The sequence below is a fragment of the Folsomia candida genome, unplaced genomic scaffold, assembly GCF_002217175.1.
Source record: "Folsomia candida strain VU population unplaced genomic scaffold, ASM221717v1 Fcan01_Sc004, whole genome shotgun sequence".
Lineage (NCBI taxonomy): Eukaryota > Metazoa > Arthropoda > Collembola > Entomobryomorpha > Isotomidae > Folsomia > Folsomia candida.
The window spans coordinates 4,797,570-4,816,973 of NW_019091196.1; the positions used below are offsets into that span (position 1 = coordinate 4,797,570).

A 19,404-nucleotide genomic window follows, 5' to 3' on the forward strand; every position below is an offset into this window, starting at 1 on the left:
TCGAACGAGGCTTTATTTCATCTAGTTGTAATTTAAACACTTCAACCCTTCCAAGTTTTTTATCTGGCATGAAAAATTTACAATTTTTTTAATGAAATAATTTCATTGCGAATATTTTACAAGTTTTGGTATAAATTAGTGTTAACATTCAAATTATGGGAATTTGAAAGCTTATTCATGAATTACTACAAGCAAATCTGATACTTATTTTAATTGCTCTACATTTAAATTATGTTTATCTGGAATGAAAGTACGACAACATTTTTAAATTTCTAAAAACAGTAAATTTAAGAGGTTTAAGAAACAGTAAATTTTACTTATTATCATTTAATTAATCAACTTAATTAATTTATTAATCTATCAGCTATCTATTAATTAGCTTAATTTTACTGATTAATATTACTCCCCGTCGGTCTACGTTTTAATAGGTTTGACCCATGTGTCCCACGACAAAGACTGGATTTTGATATGAATCTCGTCTCCTAAATTGTGAATTTTACTACACGAAAAACCGCACGGTAATTAGAGTTTAAAATGGCGATATTTTTCAAGTTCTCGTAAAAATTCAGGAATAAGTAAAGTGAAGTAAAATATACTGTTTCATTTAAATGTAATATTTAAACCCCTTAAATTTGAGAAATCACAAATTTTGTAATATAATATTTTTATGCCAGGTAAGAAATTTGAAAATGTTGGGGAAGTAAATTTTTAAATAGATTCCAAGCTCGTAGACTTGATGTAAAATGTTAGATCATTTTGAATGTTTTGTAAATATGTATGTTTCATAAATTTTATACATGTGCAAATAGCTTCTGATCAGCAATGACAATATTTGACATGATTTTATTGATATACAAATTTGCCTACTTTTATATCTGTAATTTGTAATTTTGTCATACCGGATACAAAATTTAAACATGTTGAGCAATTAAGTTGAACAAAAGATCTACTCTTTATTTACTTCTTGCAATTTTTAATTTAAAGTCATGCTTTTACGCGTTTTGTAAATAAGTTTCATAAATTTTGACGTCAAGAAATTTAAAAATGTTGTCAGTTTACAAATATATTCTTCTGTTTTGGAAAATGTCTCCTAAATTCTACTGTATATTCATACCAGTTTCTGGTCCGCAATGACAAAACTTGACATGATTTTATCCATATAAAAATTTGCCTACTTTTTCATCTGTACCATCTTCAAGGAAAAAATGGCGACTCATTTCACCCCGATTTTCCCTCCACATCCACCCAATTTCCGGTCCGTGAAGCAGCAGGGTCCCGCTTCTTTCATCGGAAGAAAGGTATCAATCTGCAGCATCTGCCGTTATGCACAATATCAAAAAATCCACAAGTTTCACTTTATTACGCAACTCGCCCTTTTGTCCCTGATGCGATGTAGTAGCCGACCTGGAATGGAAAGTGTGTATGCAAGCACGCGTCCCTTATTTCATCTGCTGCTATTTTTCGGGCTATGGGACACCTTTCCCTCGAAATAAGCCCTCCAATTTACTGTTTCATTTGCCCGGAGTTCTTAAAACGAGGATAGAGTTTTACGAGGGAACTGGCCAAGGTGTACAGCTGCTGCTCCCATAATGCATGAATCCACAATTACATTAGCCGAATTATTTTATTGTTTCCCATGATTTCTACTTCTATTATTTTTATTTTGGCGTTCAAATTATTCAATTTCGTAAGACTTGTACCCCAAAATAAAAATAATAGAAGTAGAAATCATGGGAAACAATAAAATAATTCGGCTGTTCGGCTAATGTAATTGTGGATTCATGCATTATGGGAGCAGCAGCTGTACACCTTGGCCAGTTCCCTCGTAAAACTCTATCCTCGTTTTAAGAACTCCGGGCAGATGAAACAGTAGAGGCTCCAAACCCTCCACATCTCTCTACCTTCTCACCGTGAAAACCTGCTTTTACCTTTACTACTCGCACAGGAATCTCATTCAACGAAATGAGACACGACCCACATTGTCGCATCTCACCCCCCGAGTGAGATTGCTGCTGCTGCTGGACTGGGTAAAATCTCATTCTCAACTGCTTTTATTTTGGTCGCATCTCACCCCCGAATGAGGCAATTTTCTCTCCCCATTTTAATTAATTTTACTTCAGGCCAACTCATTTCCACTCTTAAATAACACTTTATTACGTAATTTGCCCCAATATAAAGTAACAAAAAACAACTTTGATCAACAAATATGATGGAAATTATACACATCTTAATTAAATACGACATTTCTGAGAAAATTATTTCTTGGCTCATTAATTACCAACTTGCACCCAATGTTATCGTTTAACTATGGCGCAAGTTGCCACATATGAACGGGGCAGTATTCGTCTTTCTAACAATCCGAAAACTAGAATTGCTGTGACATAAACTTGACCAGAATAATAAAAAACCGGTCTCATCTCCATTAATTAAATACTGATAATCTCTGCGAGTTTGTCATAGTTTTACATGGCTAAATTAATGACTCAATTAAGTATACAGTTAGTAATTAAGTATTTAAATATTTTCTGAACGCGTTATTCATCAGTCTCATGAATTAATTCTTGGTATGTTTTCCTTGTTCTTTTTAATATCACAGCTTTATTTAAAGAAAATTCACTACTTGTAGTCCCAAAGGTCCAAATTTCGTGGCGGTGGCGGCGTCAATTTTGTCGATTTTTTCTCGGCGTCACAATGTCGAAGACACAAGAAATCAGATTTGGCGAGGTAAAATGCTGCCAGCGACATACGATCGACGGCGTCGACCTCCACATATCTTATCACCAACGCTGTCCTGCTACTTGCAGTAACAGTACCTCTCAAGCAACGAGGTCTCCACACAATCCGCCGGTCTCGATATTTTATTCATCCTCAACAAATCCGTCGTCACATTAAACCAAACTTGACCCTTTGCTCCACTCTGTCCAAAATCCACCGTCGCTTCAAACATAAATTGACCCGGGTTAGTGTAGAAAGTGACGAGATATGTCCCCTCGGTCGCCCCATTTTGCATCACGGCCGCCGCCACGACCCTGTCCAGCACCACCGGGACGCACTTGGTTTTCGGAATAACACTGTTTAAATATTTTACCGCCTCCACGGCCGCCTGGAGAACGAGGGGGTCCGACGCATTCACCTTTTTTGGGGGGAGGCACGCACAAAAGTTGGTCTTCACCCCGGCATCGGAGCATCTTCTGAGCGGCGAGATGGGGACGAAGAGCGACTGGCCGCGGGCGCGCGTAGTGTCAAATTTGGGCGGTTGACCGCGGCCGTCAGCCTCTTTTTCCCGAGACGAATACGCATCTAAGACATGGCTCATCATCTGATAAAGGTCGAAGGGTGACGATAAGCGCGCCGCGTTGAGCGCGAGCGCGTCCGCCCACGTGGGAAAGGAAGCTTTGACTTTGGCGGGAAGGTAAATCGAGAGAACGGGTAGTTTGTCCTCGTACCAGCCGGGAAGCGTTTCGCGGATGGCGCCGTAACGTTGGCCGTGGTCCGAGAGGAAGATGAGGATCGTGTTGGAGAGGTCGACGCGAGAGAGGAAATTCGTCACCGTGGCGTCCGCGAAGCGCGCCCCGTTGATGTCGAGGTGGGCGAGGGAGGTGAGCCAGGAGTGGATGAAGACGGGGGTGGAGGAAGAGTGCGACATTATGGAGGAAATGTAGGATAGCAGGGTCTCTTCTGTGGTGGAGGTGCCGATACAGTCGGTGTGGTAGTAGTCCTAAAATTAAAATTGAACGAATTGGTTTTATAAATAGCGACGCCAAAATTTAATGACCTCAAGATAAGCTTTGTATGTATTCAAAGTGTAAAATATTTGGAAATCAGGGCAACTATCTTAGGAAATTGTGTCCCACATTACAAAAAACCTTACAAAAATTGGGGTAATTTTCGGAATTTGGGATGTGAAAACTTAAATTTCCAGAAATGGGACGCCTTCAGTCAAGGAACGGTACGTATTTTACATTTTGCATGTTGCAAATTTGCGACATTTGGTGATTGAGAAAACACTCGAAATTTTGACTACAACTCTTAAATTAGAGACTAAAATTCACTCCAACCCAAGGTCACATTTTCCATTAAATATTGACCTCCAGATAACTGTAATTAAGAAGAAGGTAAGTAAATATGTATGTATTTAGTGGTCACCTTTCTCGGCAGGCTCTTGTGCACTTGGAGCATGAAGGGGCGAAAGTAAAAGTCCGTCGGTTCCTGAACAAAGCCGACCTTCAAGTAGTTGAACCCCACGAGACCCGGCGCGTCCTCCACCGTCGCCGTGAGATAGTTCGCATCAGAAAAACGTTTCCAAATATAGGGGCAAAAATCTTGCGGTGTTTCACGCGTTAAAATGCATCCCTCCAGCAGCTCGGGATCCACGGCGGGGTCAAAACCCGTCAAAAATCCGGCCGTGTTTGGGAAAGTGTTCTCTCCGACTGAATAAAAATAATGCGAAAAAAAATTCAATAATTCTTTTAGATTAATTTTTTTCAATAATTAAGAAGTAATAATGTGACATGTTAATCTGTAACGGAAGAAAACAGATCAAAAATTAACTTGTTAAAAACTCTAAGATAGATAATTAGTCATTTCAAAATTATGTGATTAAAACGTTCCGATTTCCGCAATGAGCAAAAAGTTAAAATTTGTGTTTGAAAAATCAGTTTGTAAATTTGTGTTTGAAAATTTTGGTAAAAATCCAATATTTCGTCATTGAGTCAATTCACGCAAGTCTTTGTAACTTTGTAAAATTTGTTGACTTCAAATGAATAATCAAATGAATAATTCATCCAGGTCTTGGTATGTTCGAGTTGAGTTTTATGGGAACCTACTTTAATAATTAAACCATATTTAATTTACCTCACTTTTATTTATTGGCGTAGAACCTTATCAATTTTTTTAAAAATTTTTTGCCTCAAGGAGACCTGCCGGGAAGTCTTTGATAACATTGTAAAATCCGTAAATTCTTTACAAAATTTTACAAATTGTTTCTGAGAAAAATTAGCCCCCAAATTTTTGTAAACTTGCTCAGACCAAGGGCGTTTCTTGATTTAGTAAAATTTAGTAAAATTATTTTTTAAAATTTACTGATTTTACAAAGTTACCAATCACTGCGTGAATTGCCTCACTATTTTCCAACTTATTTCCTTAATTAAAACTAATTCCATCACAATTTTGGAGTTGTAACCTACACAGATAACCTCTTATCTTCCCACCTTTCGTATATCCCATCATCTCCACGGCCCCGATCCCGTCTAGGAATGTCTTTGTGAGGTTGAAGCTACGATGATAGTTCATCCTGGAGAGTGAATCGATCCCCAACATGACCACGGAAGGGGGCAAAGGCCTCGTCAGGTCACGACGGGTCGCCCAATACGCCACTTTCGCCAAGGACTCCGCCTTCCGTGCCTTCGGAATGGCGACAAACTCCCGATAAACGACCTCGCCCAAGTACGGCCAGGACGTCGAGGTGCAGAAAACCCGGGCAAAATCGTGGTCCGGAAGGGGGGTCACTTTTTCAAGCGGGGTGCAGGTCGAAGTGTATCTGGAAAGGTCACAGAGGTCAAAGGTTAACATGCATATTTTCCAATCTGCCGATTTTTTATACGAAATACTTACTCGACCTGGTTGTCCGCATTTAAGTCGAAATTTTCTAAAGTTTGCGTCACGCGGATGATCCCCTTGTAGCAACAGCGTACCGATGACATCGAGTACCCTGACGCTATCACGGCGGTGTCGTTGATGCAAATTTTCTAATAAATAATAATTAGTTATTGGAAAGTTTTAATTTAAAAATTGGGAAATTATTTAAAAATTTACCGCAGGACTTAATGACTTATAGCCAAAATCGTCAAAATAAGTACGTGCGTATTTAATCATTTCTCGGCTCTGATAACTTATTTTGAAATTCTGGGCGACAAATTTGTGGAGCTGATCGTTGCAAATTTTTAAAAATATATATATACACTCCAGGTTTTGACAGTTTTTGAAAGAGGTCACCTCAAGTTTAAGACGCTTGTAGAAAATTGGAACTCGTCGAAACTGGCTTAAAAACTCACTACCATTCTATTAATCAGCTTATCAGCTGCAAATTTGTCAGCTAGAATTTTAAAATAAATTCCCAGAGGGTGGAAATGATTTAAAATGTGCTTCTTTAGCCAATGAGTCACCCAGTCATGCACGCGTGAACTCAATTTTTGCCAATATCTCTGCATTTAAAAAATCCTCCCATACCGAATTTTTTACATAGACCCATTTCCGCCCATTGTTCCGCTGCGAACAGTCGGGTGGGGTTATCTTTGGCTTGATAAAGTCCAGAATAGCCGGCTCCCATGGACTAAGCTTGAGAATTTTGCAGTGTTCCGTATCCACCACGTATTCCAGCGAGCCGGGAGCACCCCCATCGTCCAAAAAGTCTGACCATATCAATTACTTAATTACCCACTTATCTTACTACTTCCTTGATAAGCGCATATCCTTACAATTTAACCCGTACGGATTCCCATACTCCGTATTGACCCAGTTATAGAAGAGGACGCATCCCGTGAAGGCGAACGTCCAGAGGACCAGCGTTCTTTTCCTGACGAGTCGAATCGGCCGGAAGAAGAGAGAAGAACATCGCGGAATAATCGTCATTGGCACGGATTGGTAGATTTTTATCGAAAAACATTACCGACCGATAGAAATTACTTCCTTGAGACGATCGAGAGTGCATACAAATTATTCATAGCAGCGAGCTACGCCATATCGATAAATCAGTACCTAGTGCTCGGCACGAGACGAGACGAGATTTCCTTGTCTCGTCTCGAAAGTGACTAATCGAGACGAGACGAGATGACGTCTCGAATCTCGTCTCGAATCTCGTCTCGAAATTTTCGAGATGCATGGTCTCGTCTCGCGCCGAGCACTAGGTACTGGTACCTTTCGCAAATAATTTCGCAAATAATTTCGCCATGCAAAGTAATCCTGAGATATTTCTCACACTGATTGGCTACTCGTAATGTATCACATCGGTACGTTTGAGTACCCAGTCACAAATAATTTCCCCATGCAATGTATGTAATCCTGCAATGTTTCTCACGCTGAATGACTAATAAAATATCACATCACGTCATCCCACAATATTTCGCGTAAGCAAATCTTCCACTACGATTTGCAGTCGGTAAATAATCTGTATGTATTTAAAACCGGGTGACCTCACAATAATCTGTGTTTAACTCGACAGATTTGTATTTATGGACAAGCTGATCTGATCTGAGTTCCGGCTTTTTATAATTTTGACGTGTTTGATCTTTCCCAAATTCGACTGATCCTTACTTATTTACAAGCTGATCTGATCCGTATTCCGGCTAAAACTAAACTAACTATTTAACTGGATATACATTTATACGAGAGGAGGATATGAATGAAATGAAAGCTCAAATCCGACCCACCGACCGAACAAATGTATATATACATATCTAACTATCTGCCCTTTTTATCTCGCTTTTTTATCAAGAAGACCACGCATGCATGTACATATTCATCATCATCATCATACATATTTAGTGAAGAAGAATGGTCGATCCTGAGTTAAAGGTTTGCCCACCAAGTAGTAAAATAACAAAGGTAAAGTAATATAAGTAAGTAAGCTCGGGCCTCGCGTATATATGACCATACTTTACGTAATATTTGCTCAGTTTTATACGTACGTATATTCAGATATGTATGTAAGTAAGTCTGCATGTGCTGTATCATCGGATCGCTATTAATGTGCGCTTTAATGGGCAAATAAACCAAAAGTTTGCCCCTCGCTTGGTTCTTCGGGGAACCTTTTTACGTGTTTTACCAATGACACGAATATCTGTACTCGGCAAAAAATTAGGTATTCGCATGTAACACAACCGGCGCTGCTAAAGTAAATTAATGGCTGGATGGATATGGATGTCTTGTTTGTTGGTTAATTCTATAGGACTTGATGCATAGCAAATTTACATATGTACTCGATGCATAGTGCTCTCGAGTGAAGGACGTATATGAGTGTCAATTTCGTTCAATTGGGAAGGAAGGATAGAAGAGAGTGGGGGATATAGTAGTGACTTGACTTTTTGGTGGTATGTTTACTTTACACGCTATGTATCTGATTTTCGCATGTGCGAAATGTTGCGAATCTAAGATATACTTACATATGCACAAATACCCTATTAGTAGAGGGAAAGGATGCATATAGAAATAGAGGCAGAGATGAGAATATGTATGAAAATACGTATTTAACTCGGTGTGAGATGGCTGAATATAGCATAACTTGACTCTTTTGATGCGTTGTTTACTATGTATCTTAATTTTCGCATGTGCGAAATCTTGCGAATCTAATGTATACGAATGAACAAATATGAGTAGAGAGAAAGGATGCAGGCATAAGTATTATTAGTACGTATTTACCATAAGATAGCCAAAAAAGCTTGCAGGACCTGAAATTATGTATGTACATGTGTATGTGTAGCTGGGTGAGTACTTGACTTGCTATAGAATTGTGTACAGAAAAAAAATGTTACGTAATGTTGTTAGAAGGCAAGTTATGTAAGGGGTGAGTGGTTGGTTGGTAGTATGAAAAAAGAGATTTAAAGGAGACCGATGTTGAGGAACTGGATGCAAATACTTGCATATTAGTTTTCGGATTTTTAAAAGACGATTAAATTCATAAAATTGCTCCGTTTAAATTTGCTAACTTCCACCATCATTTAATAATATATAGAGTGTATTTTAAAAAAAAACTTGAATTAAAGTAAACTATATTTAGTTAAAGATTATTAAATATCTACCTAATTTAACTTAATTTAATTTTGTAACATGTCAGATTTAAAGCATGATTGTATTATTTCATTGAAGTTAATAGATTCAAAATATAAAATACAGGTTTAGTAAAACAAAAACTTTCAGACTTTGTGTATTTTTGCGCATCGCTGTTTCAAACTCGATATTTCATTTTAGTTTTGCAAGATTTCTATGATCAAAAAATTTCTGTTTTAATTTTTTTTTAATTTTCTAGATTTAACTAGTTATTTGGTGCAAGTTGGCAACGAGCGAAAAATTAATAGTTGTCATATTTAGTTAGTATGTAATTTCAATCATACAATTTTTATTGATCAAAGTGGTCTTTTATTAATTTATACTAGGACAAATTACCTACGTAATAAACTGTTATTTAAAAGCGGACATGGGTTGGTGTTAAGTAAAATTCATTAGAATGGAGGAATTAATGTAGAGGAGAATAAAGATTGTGTCAGTCTCATTCTGGTGCGAGACGAGATGACCGAAATATACACTCTTAGAAATCCAGTGGTCTTGATTATGACCATTTATAAAAATTTCCTGCTCTAGAGGAGCTAGATATCTGCAAGATTAACTTGCAAAAAATTGCTAAGGGTAGACGCCCTATTTTAATTTGGGGGAGGTTTAAGAACTGCAAAAGTAAACAGATGACCTCTAGGAACTTTGCTAAAAAATGAACTTTTATGGTTTATCTACATTCTTGGAAGTCCAATAGTAAAATAATACCAAGCGGTGTTAACATATGACTCTGCAAAAAGTGATATTGATAAGTAATACCGTGTAGTAACAGCTCGGTATTAAAGGACTAAAATATCGATAAATATAACAAATTTGTACACAGACCGGTATAATTTTATACCAACAGGTATCACGTACATAGATTAATACCGAGAAATCAATCCATGTGAGACTACGAATGAGATTTTGTCCAGTCCAGTCCAGTAACAATTCTCTCGGGGGGTGAGATGCGACAATGGGTAGTGTCTCAAGTCAAGCCGTGGAATGAGATTCCTGTGCGAGTAGTGAAGGTAAAAGCAGGGTTTCACGATGAGAAGGTAGAGCGATGTGAAGGTTTGGAGGGCTTATTTCGAGGGAAATGTGTCCTATAGCCAGAAAAATAGGACAGCAGATGAAATAAGGGACGCGTGCTTGCACACTTTCCATTCCAGGTCGACCACTACTTCGCATCAGGGAACAAATTGAAGGGTGATCACAAAAGGGCGAGTTGCGTAACAAAGTGAAACTTGTGGATTTTTTGATTCTGTGCATAACGGCAGATGCTGCAGATTGATACCCTTCTTCCGATGAAATATGTTCTCCGGAAAAAGCGGGACCCTGCTGCTTCACGGACCGGAAGTTGGGTGGACATGGAGGGAAAATCGGGGGTGAAATGAGTCCACCTTTTTTTCCTTGAAGATGGACCAGATAAATATTTGTAAATTTGTATATAAATAAAATCATGTCAAGTTTTGTCATTGTGAATCAGAAACTATTTACTAACTAATATATATGTAGAGTATTTAACAGTAAAACTTATGAGGCATATTTATGCATGAGAAAATAAGATTTCGGATGAATCTATTTGTAAACTTGATTGTATAACATTTTTAAATTTCTTACCTGACATGAAACAATTACACAAATTTATGAAACACGTTAACAAAGCGTTTAAAAACGTATAAGTTTAACATAGCACATTAGTACAGAAGACAAATCTAATTATAAATTTAATTCCTCAACGTTTCCAATTTTTTTTAATGGCATGAAGGCATTACATAATTATTTACTTTATGAAACATATTTACAAAATACGTAAAAAATATGGATGATTTTAATTTAAAAATTAAGGACAACGGATTCATTTATGAATTTAATTACTCATCATTTTAAAATTCCTCAGCTGGCATGAAAATACGTAATATTTTCGCGTATCAGAAACTATTTATGTTATGTACAATATTTAATATTAAAATTTATGAAATATATATTTTTTAATTATAAAAATATATTGCATTTTAAATTAAAACCTGCTGGCGTAAAAAAAATCTACTCATGAATTAAATTGCTTAGCATTTTGAAATTTCTTGTCTGACTTGAAAATATCACAAATATTACAAATATATTACAAAATCGTAGTTTCTCAAATTGCTTTTAACTAAATTTAAATTTAAACAAAATTTTAGGGCTTATTACACATTTCTGAAATACTTGAAACAGTATATTTTATTTTATTTTCCTTATTCGTAAATTTTGGTTCATTTCGGACGAGAGCTTGAAAAAAAATGTCGCCATTTAAACCTGTAATCACTCCCTCTGCGATTTTTCAAAAAGCAAAATTTATAATCTATGCATGTATGATATGCACATCAAAATCCAGTTTATCACAACGTATAGACTGACGATGAGTATTAATCTAGAAAATTAAGTTAATTACTGCGTTAGTAATACTAACTTAAAAATAACGAAATAAAGTCAATTAACTGAATTGTAACAGGTACATAAAATTTATTGTTTCCTAAATACGTAAACTCTTAAATTTACTGTTTTTTAGAAATTTAATTTTGTCAGGTGTTTGCATCCCAAATAAGAAAAAATTAAATGCAGAGCACCAAAATTAGTAGATTAGACATGTTTCGCATAATCATAAGAAGACAAAAAATAGAAGGATTTAATAGATTAATTCACAATTAGGTAAATTGGATGTATTACAGAAATATGTACAAATATACCTATGTAAAAAATATTGATACTTCATACCAAAAGTTAGAAATGTAAAACATTTTGAAATTTTTGTAATGGAAAAGTCGAAAAAATTCGCTTCCTACAAATATATTTCTATGAATTAAAATATTGTACGATTGAAAACTTTATATACCTAATTTAGTAACTATTGATCTTTGAAATTTTAGTGAAACTTTTAAAAAAATGATTTTTTTTAATTTGTGGCATATTTTCATGTCGAATGAAAAATTTAGGAGAATTGTCCAGATAATTTACATTAAACAGTTTCCAAATAGGCTATGCAGACAGATTTATTCAGGATTTGTTGAAACGGTATTTGGTCCATACTTCACAATTTTTAAACAACAGGTTCCCTTGTTGATTGATTTTTTGATGCAACTGTTTTTAGAGTGTGTAATTGTTGAAATTTAAAGAGAATTCTACATCTCATTATTATTTTGAGACCATAAATTCGCAGCATTACGAGTTTTCACATAATCTCATTAAACGTGATCCGACTCTATTCTTTGAATTAATTTTGCATCCTTTGTACTTTTCTTCTCCGGAGAAAAAAATAAGGGTTTAATAACGATAACGAAATATTTGAGAAAATCGGAGCTTTGTCATTTATTTTGATTGATTGATTGATTGATTGATTTATTACAATGAGGCACCCCATTACATGGGACTTTACACCTCAAGGATATTTATTATTTGCATCTTTCTTTCACCACTCGTCTTGATCTGCACTGAAAATTCGGTTTCGCAAATTTGTTGACCATTTCTTGTCATCTAAGTTTCATCACAGCAAAACCCAAAAGAAATCTCACTCGGGGGGTGAGATGCGAAAATGTGGGTCGTGTCTCATGTCGTGGAATGAGATTCCTCTGCGAGTAGTGAAGGTAAAAGCAGGGTTTCACAACGAGAAGGAGCGATGTGAGCGATGTGAAGGTATGGAGGGCTTATTTCGAGGGAAAGCTGTCCCATAACCCGAAAAATAGGGCAGCAGATGAAATAAGGGACGCGTACTTGCATACACACTTTCCATTCCAGGTCGAGCATCGCATCAGGGAACAAATTGAAGGGTGTTCACAACAGAGCGAGTTGCATAATAAAGTGAAATTTGAGGATTTTTTGATTCTGTGCATAACGGCAGATGCAGCAGATTGATACCCACCTTCCGATGAAATATGTTCTCGGGAAAAAGCGGGACCCTGCTGCCCCACAGACCGGAAGTTGGGTGGACATGGAGGGAAAATCGGGGGTGAAATGAGTCCACATTTTTTCCCTTGAAGATGGTACATGAAAAAGTAGGTAAATTTGTATATCAATAAAATCATGTCAGGGTTTGCTACTGCGGATAAGAAATTATTAATATGTATAGTATTTAAAGGTAAAATTTATGAGACAGATTTACAAACTGCGGAGGAATCTATCTGTAAATTTGATTGTACATCATGGTTACATTTCTTATCTCACATGGGACTATTATTTACTAGAACTGCAAAATTACAAAACTACAAAAATTTATGGAATATATTTACAAAATGTGTACAAAACATGAGGTCAAGAAAGAGAGAGAATGAATCTATTTATAAATTAAATTTCTCAACATTTTTGAATTTCTTATCTGGCATGTAATATTTACATGCCAGACTGATTTATCATGCAGGAAATTTCACAATTCATGAGATGCACATCAAAATCCAGTCTTTGTCATCATGGGACACGAATTGGTGCAAAGTTATCGCAACGTGGACGATACGACACGTTAAATTAGATACTTAATCAATAGATAAATAAATAAATCAAATTAATAAATATGAAATAATAAAAAAACAATAAATATGAAAACTCTTAAATTTTGGCTTTGAGAAAATTAAAAATTTTACCCAAAAATTTTAGGTATATCTTCATCTCAAATAAACAAAATGTATATAAACATACAACAATTTAAACTAATACTATGTAGATTCACTTGTCGAAACTCCAATAACCTTTCAAAGTAAGTTTAAGTGTTTATACTTATTTTGAAATGTATTTTATGCCATGAAAAACTATTTAAAATAATACAAGTGTTTTGAGACTTAATACTTTACTAAATTTTTCAAAAAATAAAATTGTTTCCTATTTTTTGATTGGTTGATTTTATAATTGTTATGTTGAATACTTAATGCAAAGAAAAAAAATTAAAAATTGTGTCGTATTTTCAGCCCAGATGAATAAAATGTAAATGTAAAGTTATTAAAATTAGTGTCAGATTTGTTTATCTTTTGTGCAATAAGGTTTCTAAGTCGTAAAATTTGAATTTTTGTACGTATTTTGTAATTTATTTTATTCCATGAAAAAGTAAAACATTTTCAAGAAAACAATGAGATTTGGACTAAAAATTTAAATAAGATGGCTGATTTTTTTAAATGTTGTCATATTTTCATGCCGAATAAAAAATTTATCAGGATTGAATTGATTAATTTACAATGGGTTACTAGATGGGCTCTTACCGACTTGGGCGTAGTGGTCTCAACGGTGCGGTTCGGTTCGGTTCTTGGAAGAACCGGTTTAGAACCGAGAACCAGAATTAAAGAACCGAAACAGAACCGAACTTTTTTTAGTTGGAACCGAACCGCAACCGGACCAAACCGGGACCGAACCGGCGGTTCGGGTCAAACCGGTAGTGTTATTAATATGCAATAAACAACAAACAATGCTAATTGACGTGTTTCTGATGAAATTTCACATATAAGCCAATAACTTATCTGTATTTAAACAAGCAAATTCGAATACATGTCAACAGCAAAACCACTTATGTATGTATTATTGAAGTTAGAAAACAATTCCAAGTTTGGGGTGCAACCAAGTCAAAATTTCATTTTGGAAACATTTGGGGTGTGACCAAGTAAAAATTTCATTTAGGAAACTTTGGGGTGTGACCAAGTAAAGATTTCATTTTAGAAACTTTGGGGGTGAAAATTTCATTTTGGAAACTTTGGAGGTGTCATCAAGTCAAAATTTGGTTTTGGAAACATTGGGGGTGTGACCAAATAAAAGTTTCATTTTGGGAACTTTGGGCGTGTCATCAAGTCAAAATTTGGTTTTGGAAACATTGGGGGTGTGACCAAATAAAAGTTTCATTTTGGGAACTTTGGAGGTGTCATCAAGTCAAAATTTGGTTTTGGAAACATTTGGGGTGTGACCAAGTCAAAGTTTCATTTCGGGAACTTTGGGGGTGTGGCCATGTCAAAGTTTCATTTTGGGAACTTTGGAGGTGCGGCCACGTCAAAATTTCATTTTGGAAACTATGTGTATTTCGGGAAATTCGTAAAACTTTTTCGAAAATATGATTAACTTCGCTAATGTATTTATGTATGAAGTTCGGTTCAACCCGAACCGGCCGGTTCGGTTCGGTTCTCAAAGACTTGGAACCGGAACCGAACCGGTAATAAAAGTTTCGGTTCGGTTCGGTTCTCCGTATAAACCGGAACCGAACCGAGCCATCGGTTCCGGTTCGGTTCTATGAGAACCGAGAACCGTTGAGACCACTACTTGGGCGCGGCTGATGCGTTCAGGATTTATTGATACGATATTTACAATTGTATCCACAATTTCCAAAAAACAGATTTTATTCTGATTTTCTGCTTGGTTGATTTTATAATTGCTTAATAATTATGTAAATTTTTGAAATCATAAACCAGTGTGAAATGACTAAATCGTGAACACTCACGGTCGGATCAAGCTTTAAAGTAAGTATTTGGAAAAATGTCAAAATTTGTTATTAAAATAGTAAATGATTTTGATATGAAAAAGTGTGCTGTGTGAGGATATAATAGGTATGATAATAAAACAGTATTTGATGTACAGTATTTGACAGTAAAATTTATGAGACATATTTACAAACAGCAGAAGAATGTATTTGTAAATTTGGTTTTACAACATTTTTAAATTTCTTACCTGTTACATGAAACTGCAGCAAAAATGTGTGAAACATGTACACAAAGTGTCAAAATATGTAACACATTAAAAATTCCAAGAAGAAAACGAAGAGTAAATCTACTTGTGAATGCTGTTGCTCAACATGTTTAAATTTCTTATCTGGCATGAAAAATTACAAAATATTACAAAATATGACAAAATTGATAATTTCTCAAATTGTTTTAACACAATATTTAAGGGTTTACATATTTTGAGAATTATTGAAACAGAATATTTTACTTTATTAGCTCGTCCTGCGTAGCACGAGAGCTATTGAATTCCTCCTGTCCGTCTGTCTGTCTGTCTGTCCGTCTGTCTGTTAATGAGTTTTTTGCATCAATTGATGCTAATTAAATAGGCACATGTCCAATTTTTAGGAAATTAATAGCACCATTCGTATCGAACAAGCGATAACACAAAATGGTGCCAAACAATTGTGAGAATTGATTCAATACGCACCAAAAGTGCAGAATAACCCACAGAAATACATCCCCACGATGGGGGTCTAAAAAAGTCGAAATCACGTCAAATTTATGGGTATATTTACCCCGCTTATTCTCCACCATTGGTGCAAAACCAAACGAAAATTACGCATCTATTTTGTCCGCCTATTTTCTATCACCGGTGTAAAATTCCATCAAAAGCATGAATTTTTTGTCCATTTATTTTGCACCATTGGTGCAGAAGTTTATGTATTATGTAATACCAAATAATGTTGTCACCGAAGTATTACAGGACGAGCTACTTCTAACGTTACTACGGTTTATTTTACTTATTCGTGAGTTTTGGTTTGGTATGTAGAATATATAATATATTTTATGTAGAATATTTAACAGTAAAATTTATGAAACATATTTACAAAACAAGGAAAATTACGTAAGATCTAAATTAGACCACAACGAATCTGTTTATGAATTTAGTTGCTCATCATTTTCAAATTTCTTATCTGGCATGAAAATATTACATAATTACAAATTTTACCAATGCTACAGAATTGATAATGTTTCAAATTGTTTTAAGGCAAAAATTAAGGGGTTTAAATATTTCGAGAATAATAGAAACCGTAGATCTTACTTGATTTTACTTATTCGTGAATTTTTGGTTCGTTTCCGACCAGAACTTGAAAAAAAATGTCACCATTTTAACGTATAATCGTTTCCCGTGAGGTTTTTTTGTAGCAAAATTCACAATTTATAAGATGGGCTTCATGTCAACAGCCAGTCTTTGTCATGGGACACAAATTTGTGCAAACTTATCACAACGTATAGACTGACGATGAGTAAAATTAAGTTAATAAATTAATTGACGGATTAATAAATAAATTAAGTTAATTAATTAAGTGGTAATAAATAAAATGCGTTGTTTCTTAAATGTGTAAGCTCTTCAATTTAGGGTATTTACAAATTTACAAATTTTGTCGCGGTTTATAAGTTTTGTCAGGTTTTCATGCCAGATGAACGAAATGTGAATGTAGACCAGTTAAAATTTTTATCAGATTTGCTTCCATTAATCCAGAAATAAACTTCATAAGTCCGGTAATTAGAATGCTTACACTTATTTTGTAATTTATCTTATACCATGAAAAACCAAAACTTGTAAAATATTCGCAATGTTTTGTTTTGGTTTTACACTTTTAAGGATTGTTAAAAAAATTGTCATTTTTTCATGCCAGATAAAGAACTTTGAAGGGTTGAAGTGTTTAATTTACAACGAAATGAAATAAAGCATTGTTCCAATTGTTTATGAATTGGTACTTACATATGAATTTATTATTTTGATTATATTATTATTATACAGAAATATTTACAAAATATTCACATTTAAAACGGAAAATTAGAAACACTGAAAAATATTTCAAATTTTTGTAATGCAAGAGTTGAAACAAGTTTCATATAGTTCGAATATGTATATTTGTTCGAAAACTTAATCAAACAACTTGATCACAATTTAATAACAAGTAACTATTACATCCATGCATCGAAATTTTAAATATGCAGTGAATCCATATATAAATTTACATTTCAGATTTCATTCAATTTGAAAATTTTATCAGGTTTTCATTCCAGATAAACAAAATATAAATATAGAACATCCAAAATTAGTAGATTAGATATATTTTTCGTTGTTATACGAAGATTTATTCAGTAAGTAATACAATTTAAATCATTTTGCAATTTTTTTGTGACATGAACTACAAATAAGCCTTAAAAAAGATATTAGCAATAAAGTTTTTTGCTCACAATTGGTTTTAGGGAGGATTTTAAAAACTTGCCATATTTTCATGCCGGATAAAAACTTTAGAAGGGCTGAACAGAATAATTTACAATTAGATGGGTACCTGGATTACAATTAGATGCGTATTTGTTCAGGATTTGTTTAAACGGTATTTATTATCCATACTTCACAATTTTCAAACAACAGGTTATATTTCGAATATTTATTTCATATTCTCAGAATATACGCATATAAATTAAGTAAAATGTCGAGAACTTTATCACAATTTAGTAACTTTATTTAGTAATCTTTGAAATTTGAACTTTTAATGAAACTTTTAAGAACGATTGTAAGAAAATTGTGTCATATCTTCATGCCGGATAAAAACTTTAGGAGAGCTGTAGACCTTGATTTATAATTAGGTAGCTTTATCTTGATAAATACAAATATTCGTCTTTAAGGCATGTATGTATTTAGAAACATGTTATCAAAATAGTTATTAGTTCTGTTCAGAAACATTTTATACAAATTAGTGACATTTAACAAGAAAAGGTATACTTAAAAATTTTAGAAATTTTTACAATCCAAAGTCTAAAAAAGTTCATATCCTCGGAATAAATATGTATTTTATTAATTAAAAATACTGTAACATCGAAAACATACTTAACCACAACTTGATCACAATTTAGTACATAAAAAACACTCAATTATTCCATCCATGCATCGAGATCTCGATATTAAGCGTATGTACATATTTAAATACATGAAAAATTTCATGGTCTGAAATAGGAAAAAAGTAAATTTAACGAGAATCCTTTATCTCGTTGTTATTTTGCGGCCATAAATTTGCATCGTTACGAGTTTGCACATCATATGGAAAAACGTGATCCCATTCTGTTCTTTGAATTAATTTTGCATCCGTTGTACTTTTCTTTTCCAGAGACTAACTCGGTCCAATAACGAGAACGAAATATTTGAGAAAATCGGAGCTTTGTCATTTATTTTGCTTCTTTCTTTCACCACTCGTCCCGATCTTCACTGGAAATTCGGTTTCGCAAATTTCTTCCCAAAACAAAATGACAGTTTCATCACAGCAAAAGCAGTCCTAGGAAATGCATAATTGGCCCAAAACTGGAATTGTTGGGAGTTACGAAACTTCAAAGTAGTTCAAAAAGTCATCCTGCTCCTAATTGGACTCGTTTTGTGTAATAAACAGTGATTAAGATGAAAGAAAATCATGCCATTCTTACAGTTTACGTAATTGCATAGTTATTCTAAGCATGTATTAAACAAGTCGCAATCTGGATAAGGTCTTATCACCACGACCCGATAACCCATGAGGAGAAGGACGATATTTATACAAAACGGCATTATATTAGCGTTCCAAGGATATCATCAAACCATCTCGAAAACGAGGACAGCGAGAGAACCAAATTCTCCTCAAGCATCCAACAAAACCAGCTCTGCTCGCAGAAAATCCACACAAAAGCTGCCTACAAAGTATCTCAAAGTTCGAAATTTTATCCAAAAATTAGCCTCATTTTCACCCCCGAAAACCTGATCCTCCAAGAGAAAGAATATTACATAACAATTTCACCCCTCCCAAAAAAAATTGTTGTCATCAATGCAATGCTTCAGCGATAAAATGAAACTTGTATCGTCAACAAGCCATAAGAAAAGCACGTCTCGCTACAA

General features: G+C 34.7%; 1 protein-coding gene across 2 annotated transcripts; it reads right to left on the reverse strand.

Moving 5' to 3' along the window:
- Window positions 1-2,129: 2,129 nt before the first annotated feature.
- LOC110848406 lies at window positions 2,130-7,426 on the reverse strand. 2 transcript variants are annotated; one of them, XM_035851143.1, is made up of 7 exons: window positions 6,916-7,426; window positions 6,477-6,731; window positions 6,229-6,410; window positions 5,614-5,747; window positions 5,211-5,539; window positions 4,147-4,430; window positions 2,130-3,718 (listed from the first exon to the last, which is right to left on the reverse strand). In XM_035851143.1, exons 2-7 carry the CDS (start codon window positions 6,628-6,630, stop codon window positions 2,795-2,797), a joined length of 2,007 nt encoding a protein of 668 aa, XP_035707036.1. In that variant the 5' UTR covers window positions 6,631-6,731; window positions 6,916-7,426; the 3' UTR covers window positions 2,130-2,794. The 2 variants fall into 2 exon arrangements, with proteins under 2 accessions (XP_035707036.1, XP_021951307.1); XM_022095615.2 differs by having other exon boundaries at window positions 6,477-7,426.
- Between the last annotated feature and the right edge of the window lie 11,978 nt (window positions 7,427-19,404).